Genomic DNA, 17,326 nt, shown 5'->3' with positions numbered 1-17,326 from the left:
TATGTTATTAAGTCGTATTGTAGATATCACCATGATGAATGAATAAATGTATAGTAAATGGTTAAAATATATCTATATGAAGGTCTATAAATGTTAATAAACAAAGTAAATTAGTTCATTATTTGTTCTTATTTATTTGAAAACAAAACATTGTATCTCAGGTCCTTTTCTTATTCAAGCTTTGGTGCTTTTCTTCTGCTTTTTGATTCTACCTGCCCTTTCTTTTGCATCATCTACAAGGAACCAGCCTGGATAATAATCATCTTCAAATGAGTCTATTAATTTAATATCTATTGGTTGCAATGGTGTAATATTTATTTCATTTGTAGCATTTTTATCTTGATAAAACGATCTTTCGACTTCTTTAGAGAATAAAAATTGTGGTTTGACATTAGTGCTATTAATTATCAGATATGGATTTGGCAATGTATTATCAATATCTCCAATCGATGTGAACCCTTTAGCATACATGCCACATATTGGTTCTCCGGAGAATAAAAGATAACTCCATATATTTTCTAGCTTCCAATGTAATATAGGTTGGACCCTTAGAAAATATGGCCAATTTGAATCTGTCGGCTGCAATGGTTTGAAATGTTCTCCAAAGGGATCTGTATAACGCACACCTATCACAATTGCCTTTGTACTTGGATATAGGTTCAAATAGTTCTCGAAAGCTTGAGCCATATCAATATGGTTCCCATTCTGAGGAGTGGACTCGTATAGATCTAAATTATATCTATCAATGCTTTCAGCAATATACGAATCAACTGTAGAAAACACTTCTTCTTGAGATATAAGAACACTGGGAAGTTTGGTTAAAGGGAACTTATGGTATTTCCTATCGAATTGAGATGAGCTAACACCTAACATGAAAAATTCCCACAGGCAACTCAAATACAACAATAATAATACTTGACAATCTTTACCACCATTAAATGAAAATGAAAGTGCATCATTAAAAGGATTCCATTTCTTAAATATATCCAATAACAGCTGATCTTTAGTTATCCTTATTGCTTCTTGAGTTCCATTTATTACATCTGTTCCATTTGTAATCTGTAAATATGATTCCGTCATATTATAGCACAGCTGTGCTAAATGGCCTAGATCCATAATATACAAATTGGATATGATCGTAACTATCGTATTACCTATCCCTCTCACTTACTAGATCGAAAGCTATACACATTTCATCTTCTTGCTTTGCACTTGTTAAGTTTTTAATAGTTATCCTGATTCTTATACTTTAAAGGTTAGACCGGATATTACGAACTATTTAAAGGTCACCATACTGAACACTTGATGAGTATGTAATTAAACATTAATTGAATTTTACTTATTGAATAAATAAATTATGTAAACATATATTAGTGTTATTAATATTATTTATTGGTATCGTATTATGATGTTTCTATGGAATAAATGCAATGTCTTTAATTTTGATTAGTGTTTCTTTTAAAAACCGTCCAGTGTTTTGGTGGCTTTTTTGATTCGATTAACACTTTCATTATATAGTTTAGGATTTAACATCATATCTCCTGTTAATTTTGATAAAGCCTCTATTAATGTTTGTAATATACGATTTTCCTCTTTATCCATTCCAATTTCTTCGAATTCTGTACCAACCGGGCTTACGTTTTCAAAGTTAACTAAACTAGTAAGTGTATCAATGTCTAATGAAGGTAATATATTTTGAGATTGGAATAATGCAGCATTCTTCATAAATTCATCTTTTTCTCCCTTTAGCTTTATAGCTTCCATCACTTCCTCATTATCATTATTATTATTATTCTCAGGTTTACCATTATTTGGAAGTTTCTTATTAATAGTTGTCCTATAATCTGATTTGTTATGATGGTTTGGTATATTTAGTTTATGTTCATTTTTGGACTGAGTTTTGCCGGTTTCATTTATCTCTTCATCATTTAGAGAAACTGTTTCAGATGGATTACTTAATTCATTTATTTCTTCAAGTAGTTGGTTCTCTATTTCATCCAATTCTTTCTTGATTCCTGTAATACTTATTGGTCTATGTCTACTTCTTGGTGGAACAAGAGGTGTGATATTTGAGGATTCAATATGCAAAGGATCAATACCTTTTTTGACTTTAATATTAGTTGTTTGCAGCAATACTGGGGAGGAAGAACTAACAGACATATCATCAACCCATTTATCATTTGATGTAAGGTCCTTTTTAACATTGAGATTCAGAGATCTTGAAATTAATTCTGGAGATGGTGGTCTATGTACTGCTCTTTCTGCATTTTCTAATTCCTTATGGATGTAATAATAATTCGAAGATCCACTTTCACTAGCAATATTACCTGAATCTATTGAAGAGACATCCTTTCTATGGCTTAATTTTGGAATATTATTAAAATTATTTTGTTTAATTTCTAGTCTTTGAAGATCTGATTTTTGCAGTACATGCTGGCCAGCTATCTTCTCTTTAGCAACTTGTTCACATAATACATTGTCTAATGATTTCCTTTCATAACGTGGGTGTTTGTTTTTAGGAATAAGCTTTTTCCCACCAAAATGTGTTTGGGGAGGTAAAACAGGTAAAATAGGGATCATCTTTTCATCTGTTGTGTTGGTTATAGTTGAAATTGGCTCTGTCTTGAGTTGTTCCTGTACTTTTCCCCTTTGTCGATTTTTATTTGGATAATTGACCTTTAAATGGATATTGGATTCATCTGGATAATTATACATCTGCTCTTTCGAACCTGTATGTGGAAAACCAACTCGCTGAGCACTTGTATTTGTATCGTATACTACCATATTAAGAAAGGCTCTGAATGAACAGTCTGCCCTGTTCAACTAAAAGTTTGGGTTTTTCACTTAAAAGAACTAGTCCAAAACTCTATCTGATGGGTTGAAATCTTTTTATTCAATAAAATTTGTTAAATATAGATATCTACCGTTCATGTATTACAATATTTCTTGGTATAGCGACTCATGAGGCAATATAACTTTATCTAAACTTTAATTAATTTTTGATGGCCTGATTTTCTAGGCATCTTCTCATCAGATCAGAAATTCGTTAAAATTCCCAAAACGGAAGGAGGTAAATATTATAAAAAGCGTAGTGGTAACTGATTTTAAGAGTTGCTTAATCAAACAGAAACGACAACGACAGAGGTAAGTTGGGACGTCAGTAAATGCTATTTGATTGACAATTACTAATAAAATGCTATCAACTTTTACAATGTTTTTTGAATGATATTGATCGACATGATAAAATTTTTTTATCAGGAAGTAAAAATAGTTTTATTTTGACTTTAATAATTATTTAATGCTATGAAGTTATTTACATCAGATCACCATATGGTTGTAAGTTTTAATAGAAACTAATCTTTTACATTATTAGACTTAAATTCTCTCAAAAAATTTCAAGCATCTGATTTAGATATATTATACATGCCTTCTTGCAACTTTTCATTCTTGAATTCTTGCTTTGATAAATCATTCCATTTTGGATGATCAATTTTCCAGTCACATAATTTAGAAATATATGCAGCAATATCGTCACAATATCCCAATAATGATAAATCAAAGTTGCAATGCCTTATTGGGTCCTTATTGATTAAAATCTGTGGGACATGTTGTGGTACCATATTGACTATATCAGACACCGGAGAAACCTTCAAACTAGTACCGATGCATATCAAAAGATCGCATCCTTTTACATCTTTTTCGATGGAATTATGGAATTTGTCTGGTAATGGTTCACCAAAGAAGGTAATATCTGGTTTCATTACGCCAAATGATTTTGCAACATACATATCAGGATCCGAGTATGAACTTTCACTCAAACTTGAATTTAATGCATCATTATCGTCATCATTGTCATCATCATTATGATTTTCTTTATTATCGTGACTTTCTTTTTCATTATCACTTTCATTTTCAATTTCTTGATCCTTTTTATTATTACCAATACTGAAAAGATATTGTCTTTTATCATAACAAACAGGACAAAGTGGTAAAGTAACTTTTCTAATGCTATTAAAAATTTTCTCTCCTGGAACATTTAAATGACAGCTAAAACAGGAGGCAGTTGCAAAGGAACCATGGCATTGAACCATCTTTTCAGGTTTTATACCAGCGTATGATTCTAAATTATCTATATTTTGTGTATAATTTCTTAATAATTTATCTTTATCCTGAAGTAATTTTAGGAAACTATGCAATGGAGAGAAAATATTTTCAGGTGGTAAAACCATATATGCAATATTATAAAAAACAGAAGGATTCTCTCTGAATATCTGTAAATTGAAGACATCTTGTGGGTCGTCCAACCCCAAATTTCTCAATTTTGAATAAAAACCTTCAGAAGATCTAAAATCTGGGATACCTAATGAAGTAGATATACCTGCACCAGTTAACACGATAATTTTTTTAGCAGATTTTAATTTAGCAATAAATTTCTCAATTGTCATATAATGAGGTCTTCTTAAAGGGGTATGTATAACCCTTGATATAACGGATTGAAAATCTTTTAAAATTCTTGCGATGAATTCCTTTTTAAGAGGATCGTTAAAATTATTATAAATTATTAAACTTTTATTATCAACTCCATCAGCAGAGTTGTAATCTAAGGAAACGTCAATTATGCTACTAATGAGATTTAATAATTGTTGATCTTTTAATTCATAGCCTAATAGCTTAATTAAATAGTATAAATGCAAAGAAGTAAGTTCATCGGGTAGATATGCCTCTAAAAATTGACGCAAACCAAATTTTTTCAAATAAAATTTGGCAGTCAAAGTTTCATCTTTATCAAAAGGATGGATGATAAATTTCCCAGTATTTAAATTTTTACCAATAATAACTGGTTTGGCATTTTGTACAACTTTCTTTAAAAACCCATCATCATCGTCAACATCGATATACATTTCATTAGAGGAAGAAGAGCTGGTCTCTGATTCCAAATCAGAAACTTTAGCAGTATTGACGTCTATCACAATCGAAGATGACATGGGCCCATCCACGACAAGATCTTTAAATCCACCTGTAGAAGACAAAGGCATCAGTACCGGATCTCGAGGTCTTTTATTGGATTTTAAGACAACACCATCAACTATATCTCTACCACCGTCACCTTTGTTTAATGTGACATCATCATCACCATCACCACTATGATGATTTCTTGCATAAAAAGATTGTTTCATAGCATCAGAAATTAAATTATCATCCATATCACCTTAGACATTTATAGGAATTCGATAACAAATTATCCTCTGAAATAAGAAATAAAATGAATTAATAATCAATAACATAATCTACCACACAATATACCCAACATTAACCTTAAATCATCAATAACAGTCTCTATTGTTCTATTCATGAGATCAAAACTTAAGTCAATTTTTGTCAATTTTTCGTCAAATTTTTCATTTTCGCTGGAGTAACCCCCATCGCCAAATTGACGAAAAATCGATAGAAAAAAATGTGAGCTTATGGTGATGACAGGAAATGCTGACAGTATAAGAAATGATGTTAATTTTATAACAATTTAATAATTATGAAAAGGATTACAAGCGACAGTAATAAATAGTACCATTCTAAGTTTATGTACCATCCTGTGTAACCTATGATGAAGTCAGTGACATTTCCTATTAATGGTACTGATTTTGTAAAAGTTGCTTCATATGTCGATAATATTTTTAATTTGTTAGTTGTTGTTCCAATTGGTAGATTTACCATTAATGTCACTGGTTGATGGTCAGTGAATACTAGTTCTTTCGTTCTTTTTATTGATTTGTAATCTGTCTGAATGGTGATTTGAGGGTTCTCATATTTTAAAAAGAGGATTCGGTCACACCATGATGAGGTTCTTTTCAGGTTATAGTAATTTTCTTGAAAGGGTTCTTTAGCTTGTGGAATTAAAAACTTGTATGTAGGTGGAAATTTAATTGGTACTTCTTCAAACTCTTGAAATATTTTGGAATCCTTTCTTAACAGATTTAATTCATCGTGGTTTTCTAGTAGTTTCTGTCTGATTAAATCGTTATTAAATTCGATTTCATTACCGTTGATAAACTTGTTGAGTCTGAAATTCAAATCTCCAAAGAAGAAAATGTGCCCATTCCTGAAATTTGTCAACCTTAATTGGGAGTCAATTTCGGTTAAAATACAATTGTAATCGTCAATTCTACATTTCATATTGGTTTCACCTTCGTTGGCATTAAAATGACTGCAGATAAATGAGAATGTTTCCTCTTCCCTATCATTCTTACTACAAGTTATTGTAGTGGAAACGGCTCCTTTCAAGCTGCTCCCTAATATACCCTTTTTGCAGTACGCATATTTAGTCCTGTTCACTCTTATGATATCATCAACTATTATTATAATACCAATGGCTCCAAGTGATCCTAACCCTGAGATATTATATCTCTTATCAGGATATTTATCATGTAACAAATTTAGAGTTATTAGGGCGAACACTTGTAAATACGAGTTAACAATTCTACCAAACGAACCTTCCCAAATCTTAGTAAACTCTTGAAACCCAAATATATACATATCTTGAGCAATACCATCACCAATTAACTTGTAGGAGATATCTTCAATCGAATCTCTCTCCTTGTGTGGAAATGCCTTTCCACAATTAAAGGAAGTTATCTGAATCTTCCAATTACTATCCATCTTAAACACACAATTGTACACGCACTTATATATCCAGCTATCACTGCTCTTAGATATTCAACTATTACTTCCCATTGTTCATCCATCTTAAATCTACACATCCATATATATCCTTTGTTCTTTATATATTTTACAATTACCGCATCTCTTCTTGATCCAAGACATTAAGGATCCTGAATGTCATTAAATCAAAAAATATAGATGTTATACACAAATACAAAAAGATCAATTCCTATAAGCCAAGTCAGTGTCTATAACCTTTACTTATGTATATATTTTAATATTACAATCGTTACTTTGATTAAACTATTTAAACTATTTAAACTATTTACAGATTCATTGATATTGTTTGAGAAACTTTAGAAATTGAACCAAATTGATTAATTCAGATTCTTGTCTTAGAGATAATACCACTTCCTAGGACTCTGTCATTTATATACATACAGCAATACTGTCCTGGAACCATTGCCCTTTGTGACTCTTTCAAGGTTATGGTTATCATTGAAGAATCTTCGTTGGGATTGATTTTGATTGATTCTACATCGATGGGATCTTGTAATGATCTATATTGTATTTTTAATTCATTAGAGTTGGTGGACGAGTTACACAGATTAATTAACTGTTCCTTGCTGATACCAATCGGTATAAAATCTTTCACTTGTAATTGTCTTTGAAATAAACTTGGGTGGTCTCTGCCTTTAACTATTACAATTTCATTAGTGTCATTACGTTTTTCTGATACAAACCAAGTGCCTTTATATCTTGGGTCACCCTGTGGCATTGATAATCCAATTTTCTGTCCAATTGTATACGACCACAGTCCTTGATGTTGTCCCCATATTATCTTCTCTGATGAGACTGGGTCGATCGTTATAATGTTACCTTTACTTTCAGGTAAGTAACTTTGTAAAAAATTTTTAAATTTACCATGTTGTGAATTGTTAACAAAACAGATACCTTGGGAATCTGCCTTCTCGGCAGTGGGTAATTCTGCCTCGATAGCTAATTCTCTAACTTCAGGTTTTGTCATATGTCCCATTGGTAATATTAAATTTGAAAGAATTCCATTTTTAATTTGCGATAGATAGTAACTTTGATCTTTATTCTTGTAATAACTTTTTAATAGATGGGTTTGTGAGTCCTCGGTTGACTTTAAACACCTTGCATAATGACCAGTGACTAACCAATAATTGTTTTCACCATATTTTGAATTCAAATGGTCCACTAACTTACCAAATTTTACATGTCTATTGCAATTTATATCAGGATTTGGTGTCATCCCTCTTTTATAAACATCTAGCATTGGCTCAAACACATCGATCCAGTAATCTTTCTCAAAATTAATATAATCCACCGGGAGATTCAAATGTGAGCCTACTTTAACAACATCTTTCCAATCTTTCTCGAAACATGCTTCTTTACCATCATCTAATGATGCTTCATCTTTAGACCAATTCTGCATAAAGATACCTCTTGCATTAGGATAGGAGCCAGCAAACAAGGCACCAGCAACAGATGAATCAACACCAGAGGACATGGCAATTATAATATTATCAAACTTACTAGGTATTACTTGAGATTTGTACCCATTTAAACATCTTTTATTCGCTAATGAGAGAAACTTTTGGAGCATCCTGTAGAGACCAAAAGGGTAGGAAACAGCAACTAATAGCACTACAATAGTAATCCCTAGTATTATCAATAAGCTATCTACTTGAATGGATTAGTTAGGTTTCAATCAAATCAATTCACATTTCTTTATTCAAAACACATCGATTTTTCAATTATCTCATCTCATCTCATCTCATTTTAAATATTGGAAAAGTTTCAATATATCTAACTGAAGTACTTTAAACAAGTAACTTAAATAATAAAGAGAGGAAGATAAGCTAAACAAATTTGGTGTCAAATTTGGTGTCAAATCAGTTGTATTAAGTGAGTTCTGTTAGTTACTGATGAGTTATATTGAAAATGTTAGATCACTTTTAGAGGACATCGAAGTTATTGAAGATGCTATCTCTAAAAGGTTTCAAAGGAATCCAGAGGTTTATTACTATTATTCACAACAATTGAATGATATTAACGGTGGAGGTGAGGAAACCAAGACTGTGGTTAGTAATCGAAGTTCGAATAGGATCTATAAATCCAGAAAGCATAAGAGAGATAGAAAGCAAGTTATTTTGCAACAATATGAGACTAATGAATTTATAAAAGATATTAGATCAAAACTGAATGAAATTAGAGAAATTAATGTTACTAAGGAGAGCAATGGGATCAAATTAGATAGATATGTGGAACTGATGGGAAGTATTGACACCAAATATGAAGACAGTGTTTCTGATAATCAACAATTGCCAATTAACAAAACAATATTTCAATATTCAATGTTTACAAGTTCAAATTCTAAGAATAAACCCAATAATATATTGTCAGATAAATGTAAATATCTGGAGATCAATGACTACTTTACCCGAGATGAACAATATGGTGAGTATTTGGAATTAGAAAGATTTTATAATAATTGGCTAAATGTCATAAAATCTGCTAATTGTTCAATATTGCAATATATGTCAATAATTGAAAAATTCTTAGATTCAGCACAATATATTTTACAACCACCAATGGATAGGAAGAATGAACGGTATTTGAAGTTTTTAGAGATAATAGAAACCTATCTTACAAGTTTTATTAAAAAAACATATGTACTTATAGATTGGGAAGAAGAGGCAGAAGTATTAAAATATGATTATGAGATCGAATGTACAAAATCTCTTATGAAACAAGGTAAAGGAAATTTTTGTAGATTATGTGGTAAATGGTTTAAGACAGAGTCTGTTTTTGAAAATCATTTACCTGGTAAGAATCATGTTAAGAACTATAAGAAATACTATGATGAATATTTTATAGAATTCAAAATTCATCGAATCCTCAATTGGTTAAGCAAAGAGTTTGAAGAAACTAAACTATTCCTAGAGAGAAAGCTAGCCTTTACAAGCGACGAAAGAATAAAAGAGATTGATAGAATGACAGAAGTGTATGAAAGGCCAGCATACTCAGTGGGAGAACCAGAAGAAGGAAAACCAAATGAAAATTCGAGCAAAACATCTTCCAATAAAAACGATATAATCAATGGATCATTTGATATGCCATTAGGACCAGATGGCTTACCGATGCCATATTGGTTATATAAATTGCAAGGTTTAGATATGACGTATAAATGTGAAATCTGCGCAAACACGATATACAAAGGTAGAAGAACGTTTGAGAAACATTTTTCCGAAACCACGCATAACTACCATTTACGCTGTCTTGGAATTGAACCATCCAGTGCATTCAAGGGCATTGTGAGTATCAAAGAAGCCACGGATCTTTGGGGAACCATGAACGTAAAGGATAAATCAAGCAAGCATGCGGAATCCAACAATTACGAAATTGAAGTTGAAGACAAAGAGGGAAATGTTTTATCAAAGGAAATCTACGAAGAGTTAAAAAAGCAAGGATTGTTATAAGTCACTCCCCCGTTGGTATACTAATATTTGTCACATTTCACAGGTTTTAAAATTTAAATTTTAAATTCAAGTTCAATTCCTTTATTTTTAATGTGGTACCTACCCTCTCTTTCTATTTCCACTTTCCTTTCAAACCCATAACCAAAACCTAACAACACAAGAACTCTTATCCATCTTCAGACCCAAAATCAACCTCCAATTGCTGTCATCCATCAACATATCATTAGTGTCACAGCCTTCAACTTCTTAACATAATTGTATAATAACCACTTTAACCACTTAATAAATATATATCTATTATGTGTATATAACGATCATTATACACGACATACTTAACTTCTGTATATTTTCCCTTGCCATTTCTCAACTGGAAAAGATATCAAGTTCTCGTCAAAATGGAAAAGGGGCCTTTCGAAATAAATTAATTTAAAAAGATGAAATATTTTAATAGATGTAATGGACGATATTGAATAGATTTAAGGTTGATTGAATCGTTCAATTGGTCAGATAGAGCATTATAATTCTGTGTGGTTGTTTGCTGATATTTGTACTGTCAAGTTTTATAGAATTTTAGAGAGAAATAAGAAAAGATGGATCCTCATTCTCCAATTGTTTTGGATCAAGGTACTGGGTTTGTTAAAATTGGTCGTGCTGGTGAGAACTTCCCAGATTATACGTTCCCATCTATTGTTGGTAGACCAATTTTAAGAGCTGAGGAACGTGCAAGTATAAGCACTCCTTTGAAGGATATTATGATCGGTGATGAGGCCAGTGAGGTTCGTTCTTATTTGCAAATTTCATACCCTATGGAAAATGGTATTATTAAGAATTGGACTGATATGGAATTGTTATGGGATTATGCATTCTACGAGCAAATGAAGTTGCCAAGTACTTCTGGTGGTAAAGTTTTATTGACTGAACCTCCAATGAACCCATTGAAGAATAGAGAACAGATGTGTGAAGTAATGTTTGAAAAATATGATTTTGGAGGAGTTTATGTTGCTATTCAGGCTGTTTTGGCTCTATATGCTCAAGGTCTATCTTCTGGTGTCGTTGTGGATTCTGGTGATGGTGTTACTCATATCGTTCCTGTTTACGAATCCGTTGTGTTGAACCATTTGACTAGAAGATTAGATGTCGCAGGTAGAGATGTTACTAGACATTTGATCGATTTATTGTCTCGTCGTGGTTATGCATTTAATAGAACTGCTGATTTCGAAACAGTTCGTCAAATAAAAGAAAAGTTATGTTATGTCTCTTATGATCTAGATCTGGATACAAGATTAGCAAGAGAAACAACTACTCTAGTAGAGAAATATGAATTACCAGATGGTAGAATCATTAAAGTTGGTCAAGAAAGATTTGAAGCCCCAGAATGTTTATTCCAACCAAACTTAGTAGACGTGGAAAGCGCAGGTGTCGGTGAATTATTGTTTAATACCATTCAATCAGCTGATGTTGATGTTAGAAGCTCTTTGTACAAGGCAATTGTTTTATCAGGTGGTTCAAGTATGTACCCTGGTTTACCTTCAAGATTAGAAAAAGAATTAAAACAACTATGGTTCACTAGAGTATTAAATAAAGATCCTTCAAGATTAGATAAATTTAAGGTTAGAATTGAAGATCCTCCAAGAAGAAAGCATATGGTATTCATCGGTGGTGCTGTCTTGGCTAATATTATGGCTGATAAAGATCATATGTGGTTGTCAAAACAAGAATGGCAAGAAAGTGGACCAGCGGCTATGTCAAAATTCGGTCCAAGATAATCAAAACAATCCCATTAATTTCCCAACAATTCAAATTCAAAAATTTAGAATATCAAAATATATTATGTGAATATATTATAATATTATGAAACGTCACTTTTAATTTCTTTATCTTTTTTTTTACATATAATTGTCTTGCACTACTAAAATTTAATCTTTCGATGCATTGTGATTAATCATCATGCTTTACTGTGTCGTTAGACAAAACTTGATAAAACATAACTTCAAAAGCCTACAGTTCTAATACGTATGCAAATATTTATTAATGTCCGTGATTATAAATATCAATTATATAGTTATTTGTATTCATGTTAAATTTCTTAAGCTGCTAGTACCTTGTTACATTATAATACATTGTTTGGACTTCTTTGATTTTTTTTTAGTCTTTTTATCAGAGTTGGATATGTCATTATTGTTCTTCATTTGCGCTTTTATCTTCTTCTCGAATTGAGCAGCAAATACAGGTGGTGAATGGTTAAAGTTTTCTGTATTTAGATTGAAATATGCCTGGGTATTTGCGTTATCATGCAAAAGAGTGGGTGTCTTCTCAAAACTACCCTTCATCATCAAGGTAGGACTCAACAATGTATTTTTATTGGAGTCATTAGTTGGACTAAAATACTCTTCCGGTTCAACAGTCTCTGGCTCTCGGAAATCCTCTTCTTCCTCTAGTTTAGTAAATAAATTTACTGTTGCAGTACTTTTATTCTTCTTATGTGTAAAAATTTTTCCATTAGCATTTGTAGTTCTACCTTGTCTACTCTCTAATTTCTTGATAGCACGAGGCTCATTATTTTTTGCCGCTAGCTCATACCAACCCCATGCAGTCTCGAGGTCAGCAACACAACCCTTACCTTTTTCATAGAAGAAACCCATGATAAACTGAGCCTTTGGTAATCCAATGTCAGCAGCCTTTGAGGCCCATTGGAAGGCTTCATTTTCATCTTTTTCAAAGGCAGGTTCAGCACCTAAAAGGTACCAAGCACATAATCCCAACATTGCAATTGGATCTCCTTTCATGGCTGCCTGTGTATAATAATGTACAGATAGGCTTGTATCTTGTGTTACTGTTTCGTTTCCCCTTTCATAAATCTGGCCCAGAATTGTTGCAGAGGGAACATGACCCAAGGATGCTGCTTGAATGTATAATTCAGTGGCATACTTTTCATCACGAATTATAATATCTAAAAACCCATTTTCATAAATTTTAGCTAATTCATAAGGAGCAGCACAAGTTAATTCTGTGGCAATTGCAGAAGCACGAGATAACCATTTGATCCCATTTTGCTTTGTATTTACATCACTAGGTAAACCCATACGTCCATAAAATGAGTATAAACCCAATTTAAACATTGAAGAAGGATGATTTCTGCTAGCAGCAAATTTCAAGAAATCCAATGCCCTACGTGAATCTCTCGTTGTACCTAAACCATTTTCAAAACAGTAAGCTGTTCTATAGGCACTTTCGATGTGACCATGTTTGGCAGCAGCTTGAAATAAAGTGAATGCCTCTTTATTCTCAATTTTATCAAATGCACCAGAGGCATAGCTATCACCTAATAGATATTGGGCATTAGCATAACCTTTAACACTTAATTTTTTCAAATAATGATGTGCTTCTTTTAGAAATTGTTTCCTTAGTTCCTTTTGAGTTATAGTTTTCTCATTTGATTGTTCTTCTTGAACTACAAGTTCATTAGAAGCCTCCATGGTCAATGCAGTTTGTAAAATATATTGAGCATATTCAAATAAAATACTTGGATCCTTTGATTTTTTAACGTTCTGTCTATACATATCAATTGTCTTCAATCTCGGTAGTAAACTTGAATTATTTTCTTCACCTAAATATTGACTAATCATTTGATGAGACATATCAGCAACTGATTCATTAGTAGCAGTGAATTCAGCATTATCAGTATTTGCAAGCAAATAAAGATGGGATAAATCTACAGACTTTGTTCTCTTCTTATGAAAGTTAAGAGTTGAACCAGAATTGTTTGAAGACCTTAAACTTGAACTCGAACCTTCTGGCGAAGTCATCAAAGATGGTCTTCCGCTCACAGATGGTGGACCCATATCCCCATATATCTTTAGCTGTTCCCTTGAATCAGATTTAATCAATTTTGGATCCAAATCCAAATTTGAAGAACTATTAGTAGGTTCCGATGAGGCTGGGGTCAATTGAGGTTGACTATCCATTAAATGCTTCTTATAAGGATGAATCCCGGGAGGGGAAATCTCAGAAGACTTATTAAACAACACATTGTCAGTAGATAAACTCATCAGAAGCAAAATTCCTAGAGATCTTTAAACCAACAATAAAATGAATGAGAAGAACAATAATAATAAAAAGAGAAATAGCTGAAGATTCAGTGTAGAATAAAGTATAATAACAGCAGAAAAACTTGAACAACACACACTCTGGTACACAGACTCGCAATTCAGCTTATATCGATGGCTATTACACTGATATAATCACTATGACCATTCTTTTAATAGCTTCTTTGTTATTCATGATATCTCTGACTAGTGCAATATTTTTCAACTTCTTAATTATGGGAGATATCTGATATTGAAAAGTTGAGGAAGCACAAGAGTCGAAGATGTTAGAGATGGATAGATTGAGAGAGTAGAAGATGTTTTTAGGACAGATCTATGGTTGGGATTAGTAGGTTGTCAATGTACAAGATTGAATCCAGGTTTTTTACAGTAGTCCTGAAGGTTGATTTTTACATAATACCTCGAGCAAGAACGATACGATCAGGAATGGAATGTCACAATTTGATCGAACAGTTTCCTTTATGACATATATAATATTGTTATTTTTAGTATTTACAGTAGTGGTACCTATATATCCAATGATAATCCATAAGCCTTGAATCAGTAATTATGGAGTATTGGGGGTGGTGACCGGGAGGGAAAGATCTAAAATGCTTACATGGTATGTTTCTTTCAATCCTTGTCGATGTCAGCCATCGAGATATTGTGTCTCTCCATAATCTTCTTTAGAATTGCATCTTCACCAAACTCTTCTTCCTTTGATTTCTTCCATTTGTCTTCGATGACCTTTCTCTTTGCCTTGGACTCTTCAATAGATTTTATAGTCAATGTACGTTTGGTCTCCTTCAAACATTTGGTCAATGCCTCTTTCTCATTATTACACACACCAAACATCCTCTTGTAGAACTCCTTCTCATGACACCTCTCTAAAGCATCGATAAACTCAGCACAGGCTAAAAAGACGTTTCATTCCATTGGTCTTGTTGTTAGTATTTTATCTAAAATTCTCAATCATCACTAAAAAGTAGTAACTAATGCCATAAGTCAAACTAAAACATACAATAAAAACGTTGGGCCTCTAACTGTGGGTGCATTCTGATAAATATTAGATATTAGCTTACTCTGTCTAACGTTTCACCAAGTTTACCATCCAATAAACTCGCAAACGGTTAAAAGTTGGTTAGATTTTTATATGAAATAATCTGAGCTTATATACTTTTAAAGGATTGAAATCGATTGCGCAATTAAGATCAATACAAAATGAACAAGAGATGAGCAAACTGGGACTCTTTAGATGGGTTATATTTGATTGATTGGTGGATTTGAGAGTTGATATCGAGGATTTAGTGATGGTTGATGTTGTTAGTGAAGGAATTCCTGTTCAAGATGTTGAAGAATTCACTGAAAAATACAAGAACAGACGGAAACAACAGATGATGAGGTTTATTGGATCAACTGCAGTAACGTTGATCTCATGTAGATTGGCTATCACTAGGGCTAAGGCTCGTCATTGTATGTATTATTTGTTCTGATTAATGGGAGTGGGAAAGGCTTGAAGTTCTGTAGGGGACGGAATTGATACTAACAAACTGATGAGAAATCTAATTAGATGTTCCTAATATGTTTCAATTGAATTATAAACCACCAGTGGTTACATATAAAGGTGAAACAGGGCCTGCCCTTGTGCTTGCTACTGGGATCACCGTTGGTACGTTATCCATGTTAGTGAGTGGTTCTTGCTGGATATGGGATATTTCCACGATGAAAGAGTTTCGGGAGATTAAGGGTTTTAGTTCAGAGAAGGTAGAACACCCTAGGTTGGCTAACATGCCTTTGGAATCAGATTCCATGAGAAATGTGTACGAGAGACTAGAACTGCTGAATGGCAAAAAATGATGACTTTATAATATTCTCTTACTTCTAGCATTTGGAGCTAATTAAGAAAAAAAAAATAATACTAATAATAATTCCTATATCCCTTAGATTATATATATATATAATAATAATAGTAATAGTAATAATACATGTAAATATATTTAAAAGTATGGATTGGTGATGTGGAAGGGTTCAATTGTGGATAACAAGAACTTTGTCTATAAAGAGAATGCAATTAGTACAATTTCAAGTCGCCTGTGATTTGATCGAGGACAGCCTTTGGAGCAGGACCCAAACCTAAAACAGTAGCGCTACCTGCAGCGATCTGGGTTCTCCCAGCATCGTGGATAACACAAGCATTGACGTCCAACGAGATAGCCTTGGCGTACAACTCATCCATGGTTTCTTTATCTGGACACTTCAAGGTGATCTTAGCCTGGCCGTGATGGAGCCATCTGTTTGTCATGATAGGATTATAAGAAGTCTTTTTAGGATCTACTGCTATCATTCTGAAACAAGACAAAGCAGCATGACAACACTGAGCTGCAATTTTCCCCTTTGTCATTCCCAAATCTTGTCTAATAACCAAAGCCATTCTGACTTCGCCAGGGACATCATTCAAAGATAAAGAATCGATCTCGTAGTCAGAGTATTCCTCCTCATCCTCCTCATCCTCCTCATCCTCATATTCACCATCATCTTCTTCTTCTTGTCCAACCTCCTCCTGCTTCTTCTTGATCTTTCTCACATGAGATCCCCTTGTCCTGGTTATCGTCGTGGTAACCCCCAAACAGTAGCCTGCTGTAACGCAAAGACCAACCAAAACAAACAACCCACCACAACCACCACCAATAGACTCAATTCCTCTCAAGCAAACCATCAATCCTATTCAAAAAGACCCATTAAGTTCATCCCATCTCATCTCATCTCATCTCTTATATAGTTTCATAAACCTCCTTGCTATATCCTTTCCCTCTTTTTATATCAACACAACGACAATTTTAACCATCTTTTTTTTTTCACACACAAACCAACAAAACAAAGAAAGGTTTATAAAAGAAAGCTTTAAAGATACAAGTTTTAAAGGTTTAGTTTGGGTATCAGATAGGGATTGGGATTTGATATATATGTTTATTCTGACGTCAGCAGGATCATTACGTTTGGGTTTGGTTTTGAATTGTTGTTTACGGAAGAAGGCTGTTCAAGAAAGTTGGTTTTAATTTGTACCAGTTCGTTTTTTGG

At 32.9% G+C, this 17,326-nt stretch overlaps 11 protein-coding genes across 11 annotated transcripts; 3 read left to right on the top strand and 8 right to left on the bottom strand.

Moving 5' to 3' along the window:
- Nucleotides 1-174: 174 nt before the first annotated feature.
- On the bottom strand, nt 175-1,116 carry Kpol_479p31 (uncharacterized protein; the record flags this gene model as incomplete). The annotated part of the gene is made up of 1 exon (XM_001643351.1): nt 175-1,116. The coding sequence occupies one exon, from the start codon at nt 1,114-1,116 to the stop codon at nt 175-177; it is 942 nt and encodes a 313-aa protein (XP_001643401.1).
- Nucleotides 1,117-1,458: 342 nt separating this feature from the next.
- Kpol_479p30 (uncharacterized protein) lies at nt 1,459-2,784 on the bottom strand (the record flags this gene model as incomplete). Its single annotated transcript, XM_001643350.1, has 1 exon — nt 1,459-2,784. One exon carries the CDS (start codon nt 2,782-2,784, stop codon nt 1,459-1,461), a length of 1,326 nt encoding a protein of 441 aa, XP_001643400.1.
- Nucleotides 2,785-3,395: 611 nt separating this feature from the next.
- Nucleotides 3,396-5,204, bottom strand: Kpol_479p29 (uncharacterized protein; the record flags this gene model as incomplete). Its single annotated transcript, XM_001643349.1, has 1 exon — nt 3,396-5,204. The coding sequence occupies one exon, from the start codon at nt 5,202-5,204 to the stop codon at nt 3,396-3,398; it is 1,809 nt and encodes a 602-aa protein (XP_001643399.1).
- A 307-nt stretch (nt 5,205-5,511) lies between these two features.
- Nucleotides 5,512-6,654, bottom strand: INP54 (phosphoinositide 5-phosphatase INP54; the record flags this gene model as incomplete). The annotated part of the gene is made up of 1 exon (XM_001643348.1): nt 5,512-6,654. The coding sequence occupies one exon, from the start codon at nt 6,652-6,654 to the stop codon at nt 5,512-5,514; it is 1,143 nt and encodes a 380-aa protein (XP_001643398.1).
- Nucleotides 6,655-7,039: 385 nt separating this feature from the next.
- Nucleotides 7,040-8,287, bottom strand: SLM3 (tRNA-5-taurinomethyluridine 2-sulfurtransferase; the record flags this gene model as incomplete). Its single annotated transcript, XM_001643347.1, has 1 exon — nt 7,040-8,287. One exon carries the CDS (start codon nt 8,285-8,287, stop codon nt 7,040-7,042), a length of 1,248 nt encoding a protein of 415 aa, XP_001643397.1.
- A 322-nt stretch (nt 8,288-8,609) lies between these two features.
- Nucleotides 8,610-10,163, top strand: PRP9 (SF3a splicing factor complex subunit PRP9; the record flags this gene model as incomplete). Its single annotated transcript, XM_001643346.1, has 1 exon — nt 8,610-10,163. One exon carries the CDS (start codon nt 8,610-8,612, stop codon nt 10,161-10,163), a length of 1,554 nt encoding a protein of 517 aa, XP_001643396.1.
- Nucleotides 10,164-10,753: 590 nt separating this feature from the next.
- ARP2 (actin-related protein 2) lies at nt 10,754-11,929 on the top strand (the record flags this gene model as incomplete). The annotated part of the gene is made up of 1 exon (XM_001643345.1): nt 10,754-11,929. One exon carries the CDS (start codon nt 10,754-10,756, stop codon nt 11,927-11,929), a length of 1,176 nt encoding a protein of 391 aa, XP_001643395.1.
- A 339-nt stretch (nt 11,930-12,268) lies between these two features.
- SKT5 (Skt5p) lies at nt 12,269-14,212 on the bottom strand (the record flags this gene model as incomplete). Its single annotated transcript, XM_001643344.1, has 1 exon — nt 12,269-14,212. The coding sequence occupies one exon, from the start codon at nt 14,210-14,212 to the stop codon at nt 12,269-12,271; it is 1,944 nt and encodes a 647-aa protein (XP_001643394.1).
- A 669-nt stretch (nt 14,213-14,881) lies between these two features.
- CMC2 (Cmc2p) lies at nt 14,882-15,303 on the bottom strand (the record flags this gene model as incomplete). Its single annotated transcript, XM_001643343.1, has 2 exons — nt 14,882-15,162; nt 15,270-15,303. The coding sequence occupies 2 exons, from the start codon at nt 15,301-15,303 to the stop codon at nt 14,882-14,884; spliced, it is 315 nt and encodes a 104-aa protein (XP_001643393.1).
- Nucleotides 15,304-15,558: 255 nt separating this feature from the next.
- Nucleotides 15,559-16,105, top strand: IAI11 (Iai11p; the record flags this gene model as incomplete). Its single annotated transcript, XM_001643342.1, has 2 exons — nt 15,559-15,721; nt 15,819-16,105. The coding sequence occupies 2 exons, from the start codon at nt 15,559-15,561 to the stop codon at nt 16,103-16,105; spliced, it is 450 nt and encodes a 149-aa protein (XP_001643392.1).
- A 214-nt stretch (nt 16,106-16,319) lies between these two features.
- On the bottom strand, nt 16,320-16,964 carry PTH2 (aminoacyl-tRNA hydrolase; the record flags this gene model as incomplete). The annotated part of the gene is made up of 1 exon (XM_001643341.1): nt 16,320-16,964. One exon carries the CDS (start codon nt 16,962-16,964, stop codon nt 16,320-16,322), a length of 645 nt encoding a protein of 214 aa, XP_001643391.1.
- Nucleotides 16,965-17,326: the final 362 nt, after the last annotated feature.

The sequence above is a fragment of the Vanderwaltozyma polyspora genome, genomic scaffold (assembly GCF_000150035.1).
Source record: "Vanderwaltozyma polyspora DSM 70294 KpolScaffold479 genomic scaffold, whole genome shotgun sequence".
NCBI lineage: Eukaryota > Fungi > Ascomycota > Saccharomycetes > Saccharomycetales > Saccharomycetaceae > Vanderwaltozyma > Vanderwaltozyma polyspora.
This window is presented reverse-complemented; position numbering and strand designations above follow the sequence as displayed.